This window comes from Talpa europaea (assembly GCF_964194135.1).
Source record: "Talpa europaea genome assembly, chromosome: 10".
Taxonomy (NCBI): domain Eukaryota; kingdom Metazoa; phylum Chordata; class Mammalia; order Eulipotyphla; family Talpidae; genus Talpa; species Talpa europaea.
The window spans coordinates 65063380-65076264 of NC_140077.1; the positions used below are offsets into that span (position 1 = coordinate 65063380).

Sequence of the window (12885 nt, forward strand, 5' to 3'; positions counted from 1 at the left end):
GTGAGCATGATATGTTTATGTTTTTTTTTAATTTTTTTTAATAGAGGCATGTTTTATTTATTTATTTGTTTGTTTGTTTGTTTGTTTGTTTGTTTATACATGCACTGGGTACAGTCAGAAGCGCGGGAGGGTGAGAGAATTCACCAGAGCCAGAGCGGGAAGCAGAGCAGGCAGAAGGACCAAAGTACACTGCTGAGGGGAGCAGCGGGCGGCAGGAGGGGTCTGCGCACCATGTGGGACCCTCCTCCAGTGGCCGGGGAGCAGCCGGGGATCGAACCGGTGCCGCAGAGGCCGCGGGCAGCTTCGCAACCCAGCGGTCAACCACTGCACCACTGGGGAGCCCCAGCATGATATGTTTAAAATGGAACGAGTGATTTAGTGACTGTGTAGTTAGGCTTCTGACAGGAAACTAATGGGTATCAAGAAAAGATACTCTTTCTGAGGATAGGGGTAGGACTTAAAGGAATTACCAAAGTACAGAGCAGTTTCCCACCATTTGCGATGTGTAGGCACCATTAACTCCTAGGTTTGAAGGCAAGGGTGTGGGGAGGAAATGGATACTAGAGTGAACCAGGCAGCTTTATGAAGAGAGTTACTGCCGAAAGTTGTGGCCTTGATAAACGCCTCATGCAGCACATGGCAGTCTGGCAGAGAGGGAGCCAGGGAGCAAGCACCCTGACCGCACCTCCCTCTAACTTCCCAGTCTAGCTGCTTGACCCTGGCCAAACCAACCAGAAGCCAGAGGACAGGCAGCCCTTTGGTACGGCCGGCCCGTAGGGGTCAGCCTCGTGGAGCTTAGAGCGGGATGGGAGACAAGTGAGGGCAGATACAGAGGAGCAGGAGGGAGGCGAGAGCACAGTAACCGCCAGCACTCGGGCCATGGCTACCTGTATCCTAGTCTCTCTTTCCTCCCTTGACTTACTACCTTTCAGTTTATCCTTAAGTCAGGACACAATCAGACCTGTTATATTCCTCAGATAATTGCTGCGAAAGCCATAATGTGAAGTTTACTATTGAAAATAATGGGCTTTCAAGGTTTAAAATAACCTAATTTTGTATTGTAGCAAAAGGTTAGGGTTTGAGGAACTTAGCATTTCTTACCTACGGTGGGTCTGAGTAAGTTTAACATCACAAATTGCTGTCTCACAGAGCAAGGTCAGCTCTTCCTCTGGATTCACAAAGGTAGAAGATTCACTTAAGAATCATAGGTAATAAGTTTGAGAGCCCTAGCACTGAAGCACACAAAGATTACATTATGTTTTGCATGCCATATAGTGTCACCGGCCCTGAAGACAAGTGGGTCTCACGTTTATGTTCTGGTTCCCAGCGCGAGTGCATCTCTATCCACGTGGGGCAGGCAGGTGTCCAGATCGGCAATGCCTGCTGGGAATTGTACTGCCTTGAACATGGGATTCAGCCCGACGGTCAGATGCCAAGTGACAAAACCATCGGTGGTGGGGATGACTCATTCAACACGTTCTTCAGCGAGACGGGAGCTGGCAAGCACGTGCCCAGAGCAGTGTTTGTGGACCTGGAGCCCACCGTGGTTGGTAGGTACTCAGACACTTAGACAGCTTTCTGCTCCTTTCAATCCCTCTGCAGAAAGGCTAGGACATACAAGCGAACGCCCTCAGCCATGTTAGGTGAGAAATGGAAAAGTTTCCTTGAGTGAATGTGGGGCGCTGGCTCCTGATTTAGAAAATCCTCAAGTAGAGCAAAAGGCTGCTTTGTCAGCAGCAGGATGGCTGATGAGGGACCAACTGGTGGCTGCCTCAGCCCTGGTCAGGTGGGGATGTAGACTCTGCCTGCGGGGAACGTGGGCACTCGCTGGTCCCTGCTTAATGCCATGCTCTCTGTCCTGCTGGTGCACAAGAGTCTTGACCCGTGTATGAGACATAGAAAGTTACGTGGAGAACATTCATAGTGTTCTTCCAGGTTAGAAGGCCAGTAGTAGATTAGAAGGCCAAGGAGAGCTGCAGAGAGAGAGCGAGCAAGTCCTTTCAGTGGCCCCTCGGGAAGTGACAGAAAGGGCACCCTATGTGGCCTTTGTCTCCCAGGCTTTAGGGTGACAAATGGGACTGACTGGCAGAAGTCATGCTGCTGACCTGGTGGCTGTGTAGTATATAAGGGGCCTGGGGGTGTGAGAGCTGTTTCCCTTCTTGGGAACTGGTGGAGCTGGCATTTGTACCCTGAGCTGACAGAACAACACATGCCTAGTAGAAGAGACGTGCTTGCGAACCTCTGCCCTGATGGGCTCACCGTGGGCCTCAAAGATGGCAGCACCTGTGTCCTCTCTGCAGATGAAGTGCGCACAGGGACCTACAGGCAGCTCTTCCACCCCGAGCAGCTGATCACCGGGAAGGAAGATGCAGCCAATAATTACGCCAGAGGCCATTACACCATCGGCAAGGAGATTGTCGACCTGGTCCTGGACAGGATCCGCAAACTGGTGAGAACGCGGGGAAGGCTTCCCGGGGACGTTGTCCTGGACAGAAGGGTGGGCCTGAGGTGGAGACCAGCAGGTCATTTTGACCAAACCCAAGTCAGAATGGTGAGTCCACATCCTGGCACTGCAGTGTGACCACAGTGTGTCCACAGTTGTTTAGCGTCTGAGCATGATGCACATTCACCAAGGATGATTTGAGTCCATAGACACGTGCCAAGGAATGTTTGGGGATGGTGGTGTGGCTGCTGCAGGCGTTGACCCGGGTCTCGTTTGCTCTCAGGCGGACCTGTGCACGGGGCTGCAGGGCTTCCTCATCTTCCACAGCTTCGGGGGCGGCACCGGCTCCGGGTTTGCATCTCTGCTCATGGAGCGGCTGTCGGTGGACTATGGCAAGAAGTCCAAGCTGGAATTTGCCATTTACCCGGCCCCCCAGGTGTCCACGGCCGTGGTGGAGCCCTACAACTCCATCCTGACCACCCACACGACCCTGGAGCATTCCGACTGTGCCTTCATGGTGGACAACGAAGCCATCTATGACATATGTCGGCGCAACCTGGACATCGAACGGCCCACCTACACCAACCTCAATCGTCTGATCGGGCAGATCGTGTCCTCCATCACAGCTTCCCTGCGCTTCGATGGGGCCTTGAACGTGGACTTGACGGAATTCCAGACCAACCTGGTCCCATACCCTCGCATCCACTTTCCCCTGGCCACCTATGCCCCAGTCATCTCAGCAGAGAAGGCCTATCACGAGCAGCTGTCTGTGGCTGAGATCACCAATGCCTGCTTCGAGCCGGCCAACCAAATGGTCAAATGTGACCCTCGCCATGGCAAGTACATGGCCTGCTGCATGTTGTACAGGGGTGACGTGGTTCCCAAAGACGTCAACGCGGCCATCGCCACCATCAAGACCAAGCGCACCATCCAGTTTGTGGACTGGTGCCCAACTGGGTTTAAGGTAGGACTGGGTGACATTGGGGGGTTTTCCCTGTTGGCAAGCAGCAGACCTGCAATAGAAGGCTTCCCCTTTGCGGAGAATACCTGTTTTTCCATGTCAGCTCAGTGCAGGAGGAATAACCTTAGTAATTAATTTGCTAAGTGCCTTATTCTTCAAAGTGTTTTATGTGCCCTGTTGCTTACAACCACTTTGAAATATCCATGGGACATACTAATATTTTATGATGTGGAAACAGACTGAAAGAGCTTTTGTATATAAAAATTTCACGGGCACAATGATAGGAAAGCATTAAGGGAGGGTCTACTGTAAAGCAGTCTATCTACATTTCTCACAAACTAAAAAGTTTGTGAGCTCTGTGGTATGTTTAGTATATTAGAAATAGTGTTTCTTAACTTAAGTCAATTGTCATTGCATTTTAGGCAGCATCTACATTCCTGTAAATAGAATTTTAAATTCATTCTGCTGTTGAGGTGGTGGTGGTGGCAAAGGATGGTTCACTGCCGTCCTCCAAACCAGACTGGGAATACTGCCTCAAATGCAAAATCACTTTGTAATTAGGTGGCTCCTTCAAGCATGTTTAGTGACAGAATGAAATGTCTACCAGAGGAAAGCCGCATATGTACTTAGACGCCAAATAATAGAATATCCAGCCTGGGCCTATTATTACCAGTGAAGTGCCCCACTGTGCCTGGGTTTGTTAACTTTGTGCCTTATTTTTTGTTTTTGAACAAAGGTGTGACTCACCACATTAAAGGCTAGTGAGTGTCTAAGGAGTTTTTTTAAAAAAAAAAACAAACCCAGTTATAATTCCAGATGAAAAGAGAAGCAGCAGAAATTGTGAGTCTTTTTCCCATTTGGAATGACTCTACCTCTGACTACACAAAAATTTTTAAGCCCATCTGGCCCTTAGTCGGCCCCATTTTAAGACATCTTGATGGATCAGATTGACAAATTTAAAGTGACTTAGAAAAGTGTAAAATGCACGACAGTTTTCACCAGCTTTGTGAACATCCATTAAATCTTACATTTGTAAACATTATAGGTTATTGGTTGGAATTGAAACCTTCATTCCCTATGTCTAGTTATCGTGCTCTTGACTTAAGCAGAGGAAATTTTCTCGGTCACAGTTAACCTCTGGAAGGTTAAGACATCCCAACAGCCTGTAGGAAGTACTGTGAGAGGTGCTGTGCCTTGTGTCCAGGTCTCCTCTCCTGAGTCTCTTGTGCTTCTGAGCCAGTAGGGAGGCCGCTCTGTTGGAGACAGTGAAATTGCCGTTTCTACTGTCCCCACAGCAGACAGCCCAGCCTGGAGGACCATGTTGAATTTTCACTTCTCCTAGTGTGACTTCCCCATCTATTTGCTCGGGGATAGCATTGAAGGTAAAAGACTGGAAAACTAAAAGCCTCTTCCCCTTCCCCCGGGGTGTTTGTGCTTAAAGAGATACTCTGTACATATTCATGGTATATTGTGCTGCTTGTTTTATGGATGATATTGACCGAAAGAGGCCAGCAAGATGAGCAAAGGATGCACACGCCTTTCATGAAGGTGACAGACTGCAATCAGTGTGCACAGGTGGCCAAAGAGAAGAGGGAGCTGGCAGCACTCCCAATGGGAGAAGCCAGCTGGCCTGGCTTTAGAGCTGTGGGAGGGCAGGGTGAGAAACCCCTCTCCTTCTTTCTGCCCCTCCCAACTCTTCTGGGGGCTGCCTGTGTGCCTGACTCTTGCTAATGGCTATCTACTCCAAAGGAAAGAGAGCAAGAGACTCAGTGCACTCCCAGATGTTTGTCCGTCTCCCTGAGGCTCTCTACTCTTTGCTACTCTACAGATGTTTTTAAATGTAAATCTTCACATAGAACTCAGCTAGCTTTTCTTTTTAAGTATACAGTATCCTTTGAACATATACTAGATAGATTTCCTGTTCTTTTGCATGGTCACACATATAGTGTTTCATTGTGTAGGTGTATAATTTAACTAGCTCCCACGATGGATACTTGTTTCCATTTTTGCCATTTCAATGTTTTAACCTAAATACATAAAAATCTTTATACATGTAGCTTTGTGCTCTTAATTGGGTAAATTCCAAAAGTGAAAACAGAGGTCAAAGGATATTAAACGTTAATAGGTACTACCAAAAAATAAATACCAGTTTCTAAGGGCATCATTTAATCTTGGTTCACAGCTTGTTTTTAAAAATAAGCCACCACTTCTGAGGCCACAACATAAACTTCACTCTTACGTTCTTTTCTCCGGCAGGTGGGCATCAACTACCAGCCCCCCACCGTTGTCCCTGGGGGAGACCTGGCCAAGGTGCAGCGGGCTGTGTGCATGCTGAGCAACACCACTGCCATCGCTGAGGCCTGGGCCCGCCTGGACCACAAGTTTGATCTCATGTATGCCAAGCGAGCCTTTGTGCACTGGTACGTGGGAGAAGGCATGGAGGAAGGGGAGTTTTCCGAGGCCCGGGAGGACCTGGCAGCTCTGGAGAAAGATTATGAAGAGGTGGGCGTCGATTCTGTGGAAGCAGAGGCCGAAGAAGGGGAAGAATACTGAAGGGAAGAATGTGTCTGGCAGCCATCCCTTTGCATCCTCCCCACTGTAACAAGATGTGTACCTATTAAAGTTTCTGTGTTAAGGCCATCTTCTGTCACCTATACTTCACTTTGACAAAATTTCCCATCCAGATACCTGCCTCTTCCAAGTGAATTTCCAGGGAAAAGATACTTCTCAGAAATAATTGTTTAGTTACTGCACTACTCCCCCAAAAAACTTGTTTTATTTTCAATTTAAACATTCTTAAATCTTTCTCTGCTTGCTTGATGTTCATTCGAGAACTGTAACCTGGTTGGCTTTTTTCTGTATGGTGGAAATGCTGTTTTCACCACTTGTGGGAGGGGTCATAGAGGCAGCACTCCCCTCTCTCCCCTAAGTCACTCCTTACCCCTACACAAACCCAAGTCCTAATGCGCCTTTTTCAGAGGTCTTGAAAAAGAAAAGATTTATTTATGCATACAAGAGCTGGGGTGCAGGCCAGTGATGTGGCGGGGAGGCGGCATTGTGTGTGAGAGGGTTCACCAGAGACAGAGTGGGGACAGAACAGGCAGATGAACTGAAATACACTGCTGAGGGGAGCAGAGGGCGAGTCAGGAGAGGTCTGCTGGGCCATGTGGGGAGCTTCCTGCCCGGGGATCGAATTCGTGCTGCACTGGCTTGGATAGCTTCATGGTGTTGTGTCTTAACCCCTTGCGGCACCAGGGAGTTCCCGGGTCTTAACTTTACCCTGTGCCACCCAGAGGTAAGGAAACTCCTGCTAAACACGTTTTTCCAAAATAGTGGCCGCGGCCCACCCGTCTCTTCAAAGGCACCTCCTCTCGTATAAGCTGCGAGCACTGGGTTTTCGCAGGATCGTTGGGACGCGCGCCGGCACCCTTTTGTGTAAGTTAATTGCTGCGGGTGGCAAGCGTGGGTACCGCGGCCTTCGGGGCCGTTCAGCCGTACGCCGGGACACAGCGCCACCGAGCGCGGCCGCCACTTCCGCGGCCCCGGGAGATAGAGGGGCTCCCGTGAGGGGCGGCACCGGCCGTTCTGGGCGCCTGAGACCCCCAGCTCCCGCCGCCTCGAAGGCCCGCCCCGCCTCCGGCCTGGAGCCACGCTCTTCCGCGTTTCTATGGTATCGACTTCCGCCGCGAGCCACTCCTCGCGAGACTTCGGCGACGCAGCAATGGCGAGACGTGAGTACTGCTCAGTGGAGGCAGGAGGACGGCCTGGGACGCGGCTCGGGCGAGAGCGGGTTGGAGGAGATCCCGCAGGCCAGGGCCGCCAGGCGCGGAGCCGCGGCAGGGGCCTCGAGGCCCTTGGGGCTCCGACGGCCGCCCGCGACCTAGCTCCCTCCTCTTCCCCAGATGCCGCGTCACTGCTCCGCCGCCGGCTGCTGCACACGGGACACGCGCGAGACACGCAACCGCGGCATCTCCTTCCACAGGTCAGCGCGCGTGCGTGCTGGGCGCGAAGGTTCACTCGCGCATGCTCCGGTTTGGCCTGCGTCTTCGCCTGGTTGGGGCAAGCCTTGAACGAGGGTGGTTGAAGGGGGCGGGCCAGGTGGGGCTGTGCCTAGAGAGAAAGGGGAGCCGCGGAGACCCACTGCTCTCAGACTCTTACCTGCTAAACGAAGGGGCGCAAATTCCTTTCCTCCTTGAGGCCTGTTTCCTCATCTGGGCCAGGGTTGGTGGTCAGAGGTCTGGTGGTGGCATGTACGGAACCATTTCTTCCCATTAGGGGAGTTTGGGCAACATGAGCCCAAAACTGCAGGCAGCCTGGTGCTCAGGTTTGTGGCTTTGCAGACTTCCCAAGAAAGACAACCCAAGGCGAGGCTTGTGGCTGGCCAATTGCCAGAGGCTGGACCCCAGCGGCCAGGGCCTGTGGGACCCAGCATCTGAGTACATCTACTTCTGCTCCAAACACTTCGAAGACAACTGCTTTGAACTAGTGGGCATCAGGTGAGCCTCCTCTCCAGGCAGGATTGGGACAGCGGCCTTTCAGGGACAGAAATCCATGGAACATATGGCTCCAGACAGTCTGCCAGCAGACCTGGTTCTAAGAGTCACTGCATCTTCCCAGCCCCACACCTTAACTTCCTCATCTAACAAGCCCACCTCTCCAGGATGACTGCTCCATTCTCAGAGAAAAACACCCAATTTTACAGAGGATGGTCTGTAGAACACCAGTCCTCCCAGCAAGTCCACAAGATAATTCTGGTCCAAAAAATCTGGTTAGCCCAGTTATGCTAGGGGAGCCTTTCTACCCACCTTAACTTTGAGGAGAAGTGATTGGTGTAACTTTCCCTTATTTGGTATTCTCCACACTAATTCTCTGCAATATGCTCTCCCATCTCCCAAAGTGCTAGTACTGGGGAGCCCACCTTGGGGTTGCAGGAAGCATGATGTCTCTGTGCAGGTCAGCCTGGGCTGTCAGCACTTGCTCTCCACCTCATCCAGGCTGCTTTCCCTCACAGCGGGTATCACAGACTGAAGGAAGGGGCAGTTCCCACGATATTTGAGTCTTTCTCCAAGTTGCACCGGACAGCCAAGACTAAGGGGCACAGTTACCCAGCTGGCCCCCCCAATATCAGTCGGCTCCAGCGAGGCAGGAAGCGGTATGTGCTGTGACTGGGGGGACAGGGGGTGCTCCGCTCTTACTCTTAAATCTTTGGAACTGGACTTTTGGGTGTCTGCCAGCAGCCTTGCTGGTTAGGGTTCTATTCTGTGGAGATTTAGGTGGGCTGAAGTAGAGCTTGGCAAACCCTTGACCTGGCCTGTCAGTCTCTCTCTCTCTCCCTCCTCAGCTGCTCTGAGGGCCGAGGGCCCATGACTCCATTTTCTCCACCTCCCCCTGCTGACGTCACCTGCTTTCCTGTGGAAGAGGCCTCAGCACCTGCAGCTTTGCCTGCCTCCCCTGCTGGGAGACTGGAACCTGGCCTTGGCAGCCCCTTCTCAGACCTCCTCGGGCCCCTGGGTGCCCAGGCCGATGAAGCGGGCTGCAGCGCCCAGCCCTTGCCAGAGCGGGAACCAGAGAGGCAACCAGTTCCTCTTGAGCCTCGGCCTGTCTCACCCTCGGCTTACATGCTGCGCCTTCCACCACCCGCCGGAGCCTACATCCAAAATGAGCACAGCTACCAGGTGGGCAGTGCCCTGCTCTGGAAGCGGCGGGCTGAGGCTGCACTTGATGCCCTGGACAAGGCCCAGCGCCAGCTGCAGGCCTGCAAGCGGCGAGAACAGCGGCTAAGGCTGCGGCTGACCAAGCTCCAGCAGGAGCGGGCTCGGGAGAAGAGGGCACAGGCAGATGCCCGCCAGACTCTGAAGGAGCATGTACAGGACTTTGCCATGCAGCTGAGCAGCAGCATGACCTAAGTGAGGGGCTGCCTATCAGAACTCTGGCTTCCTCTACCCTCAGAATCCACCTGAAGAGGGACCTGATCTAAGATGCATCCATCACCAGATCCACCAGATGCCATAATAAAGTGGATTCTGCAAGGAGGTCCTGATATCTGACTTAGCTGGGGTTTGGGGCCCCTTCCCTGGGTACCAGGCTTATTCCCTCAGAAAACTATAGCCCCTGAGTCATCTTGGCTGTGGAGAGCAGAAGGCCCAGCACTCCCCATGCACCAATCAGGCTTATGAGGAGACAGGATGGTATGAGTAGGCACCCTTTTCTTGGCACCTGAAATAGCCCTGACTTCAACATATTGGTTCCTTTCAGAAAACTCATGAAACCTGAGCCAGACTCTCTTTTTCAGTGACCAACAGGCTTCCATCCACAGGCCCACTGTGCCCAGCGATCAACAGTGTAGTGGTGCTGCTGACCACCAGGCCTGTCTCTGAAATAAAGGGACAAGAAAGAAAATCACCGGCCTCTTGGGGCTGCTGTGCTAGACGAGTAGTGAGGGCCCAACAAATGACATTTCTAGTTCACAGAGGTCTGGGAATATTGCGGGGGAGGTAGGTAATGGGGCAATCAAAGCCTCACTTCAGTCTGTCATTTTCCTTCAACTCCACTGGAATCTGGAAGGCCTCACTGCATCTGCCACATGCGGCAAACTCATTGTGAGGGTTTTAACTATATAGGTGACCTCTCTGCTGGGCTTGTTCACAACAGCCCCAAGAGCACAAATTGCTGTCAGTAATGGAAACTGCCACACATCTTGATGTTTGTTTTGGGGGCCTGTGTATGTAACTTTATTTATGTCACATCTGAAAGATCTAAGTTGCAAGGGTCAGCTATGAGACAGGACTTGTAGATGTCTGACCTTGCACCGGGCCATTTCCTAGCTTTCTGGTAGCCTCATGACGGCTCCCATTTGTCTAAGAGTGCCCACCTGCCCCCAGGATACCTGGTCTACTTGGCACGCAGCACCCAGGGTTCTTGAACAAGGGCATGAAATGGCAGGTGCAGTCGCATGGGCACAGCCAGAGGAAAGCAACAATCTCTAAGGCTAAAAGGCCACTTCCCCCAAAGTGGCTTCCTGGCTGTTAGGGCAGAAAGGTCCCTGGGGTTCTTGTTACCAGAAAAGGCAGAACAATGCCTTCCACATTGGAGTGGGCTCACTGAACAGGGCTTGCTTTCTTTTCTTTTCTTTTCTTTTTTTTTAATTTTTTTTTTTTAGAGGCATGTTCCATTTATTTATTTGTCTGCTTGTTTGTTTGTTTTGTTTATACAAGCACTGGGTACAGTCAGAAGCGCGGGAGGGTGAGAGAATTCACCAGAGCCAGAGCGGGGAGCAGAGCAGGCAGAAGGACCGAAGTACACTGCTGAGGGGAGCAGCGGGCGGCAGGAGGGGTCTGCGCACCATGTGGGACCCTCCTCCGGTGGCCGGGGAGCAGCCGGGGATCGAACCGGCGCCGCAGAGGCCGCGGGCAGCCTCGCAACCCAGAGCTCAACCACTGCGCCACCGGGGAGGCCCAGGGCTTGCTTTCTGTTGGGAAAGGATGCAATGTTCTGGACTCAGCTTCCCAGCCTATGCCAGAGTCTGGAGTACAGCACACAGCAAGGCAGCAGAAGATGGGGCCAGGAGAGCAGGCCCAAATTTACAGGGTTTACCTGATAGGGGAGTCCCCCACGCCCCCACCCATCAGACTGAGCACCCAGGTCAGGATGGAGCATTCCTGACCATATGGATAGAGAACCAGGAAAGGCCGGCTCCCTGGCCCCAACCCACTGGGTGGTCTGGCCTGTCCTTGGCTCCACGAAGTCCAAAGGGCTGAAGGCCAGAGCCCCACTGGGGACTACATTGGCCAGGTGGTGCTGCTGTGGCTTTAATGGAGGCATTCTGTGACAGAATACTTAGGAACAGATGGGAGGGCAGGGAAGAGTTGGGTGGCGGCATCTCCACTGACTTCACCATAGCCTACCCTGGACCTGATGGATCCACATGGATGGGTGGGACCCCCCCCAGTCCCTTTGGAAACTAGGCCTAACCCAGAGTGGATGACTCCAGGGCCTTTCAAATTTCATCTCGAGTCAGACTCCATTTGCCTATACTATTGCCCATGTACAAATTCTCATAGGCAGGAGAGGCCTTTATACCAACCTGGACAAAGGGTGTTAGCATGTGGCCTCCACTTAGGTCGGCCCTTGGACAGGACCCAACAGCCAAATCTACAAGCCCATGCCAGGTCCCTGCTTGGTAAGGGCCCAGAATCAACTCCTTGGCTTGTTTCTTCCACTGTCCCCATCACTGAGTCCTGGCTTCCTACCCATACCCCCTTACCAGGTTAGGGAAGAGCCGGGGAGGGGGAAAGGAGGGCCTTTTTTCATCATCTGCTCTTTGTGAGACCTGTCCTCTGCTGTGGAGTGGGACCTTTGCAGCCCCCCACAACCCTCTGCTCCCTTCAGAGGCTCTGGGGACCCTGTTCTGCCACAAGCCTGAACCTGACCATCAGAGTCTTTGCAGTTGCCAGGGCAGGGGAAGGCGTGGTTTTTGTCCACATGTGAGCCGGCACCACATGGGCCCTCAAATGTCAGCACCCAGCTCTGCACACTGCTTGTCAGAGATGTGGGAGGCCAGGGAATCTATGATATCGAGTAGTAGCTGCTGGCTCAGCAAACGTAACGTGGGCAGCTTGGAGACCTGCAGGAGACCAAAAGGCCAAAACATGGAACCAGATCCAGAGTGGGTTGTGGAGTCATCTGGGGACCCAACCCTCTCTGGGCTTGGGCTGGCTCCAAGGACAGAGTGAAGGGTGGCCAGTGGTGGGCAATCTGCTTGGTTATCCCAAGAGCCCCGTGCCACAAAATAAGGCCAGATTCCATGCACCCCACCACCACCTAACCAAGGTCACCACCGAGGGGGATTGGGTCCTAAAGCAAGGGGTGGCCAAGCATCAGCTGGGAGAGCCCTGACCTTGGTGAACTGGTGCACAATGATGTGCAGGCAGTGCCGCTTCATGTCCAGAGCCTGCGTCTTGTCAGCTGCCTCCAGGATCTGGAATGGAAAACTCCTGAGACGCTGCCCCTCCTCTCATCTACACACCCAGATGTCAAGAGGCCAGTGGGTGCCAGATGAGCTACCTGCAACACGTTCTGCACCGTCACATTCATCTCCAGATTCTGCTTGCAGTACGCCTGCAGCCGGTTGTTGTAGAAGCCGTAGTAGTAGGGAGCCGAGAACAGGTAGCTAGGGTCTGGTTAAGGAGCTGCCAGCCAAAGGAGCCTGTCCTCCCACCCACCTGTCCTCCCCCAGCCTCCTTCACCCCTCCCCCTGGGAGCTGACTGCTGGAGCCCCTGCCCCCCAGGGGTAGAGAAGATGACAGAGACTGGCTGCCGCCTCCTGTTAGCACAAAACCAGGGGACCCCAACCACGGGGACTGGCACGGGACTCTAATCCAGGCAGGTCACTGACTTACTCTGAATGGGCTCAGAACCATTTAAGGGGGTAAAGGCCCCATTCAAAATCCAAAGAGGCCCACTGAACCCTCTCCCAGGAACA

At 52.8% G+C, this 12885-nt stretch overlaps 2 protein-coding genes across 2 annotated transcripts; both read left to right on the forward strand.

Moving 5' to 3' along the window:
* Positions 1-1221: 1221 nt before the first annotated feature.
* On the forward strand, positions 1222-5957 carry LOC311178261 (tubulin alpha-3 chain; the record flags this gene model as incomplete). Its single annotated transcript, XM_084244727.1, has 4 exons — positions 1222-1550; positions 2301-2449; positions 2727-3407; positions 5661-5957. Exons 1-4 carry the CDS (start codon positions 1256-1258, stop codon positions 5955-5957), a joined length of 1422 nt encoding a protein of 473 aa, XP_084100853.1. The 5' UTR covers positions 1222-1255.
* Positions 5958-7306: 1349 nt separating this feature from the next.
* Positions 7307-9310, forward strand: LOC311178327 (THAP domain-containing protein 7; the record flags this gene model as incomplete). The annotated part of the gene is made up of 4 exons (XM_084244836.1): positions 7307-7386; positions 7745-7900; positions 8416-8556; positions 8746-9310. 4 exons carry the CDS (start codon positions 7307-7309, stop codon positions 9308-9310), a joined length of 942 nt encoding a protein of 313 aa, XP_084100962.1.
* Between the last annotated feature and the right edge of the window lie 3575 nt (positions 9311-12885).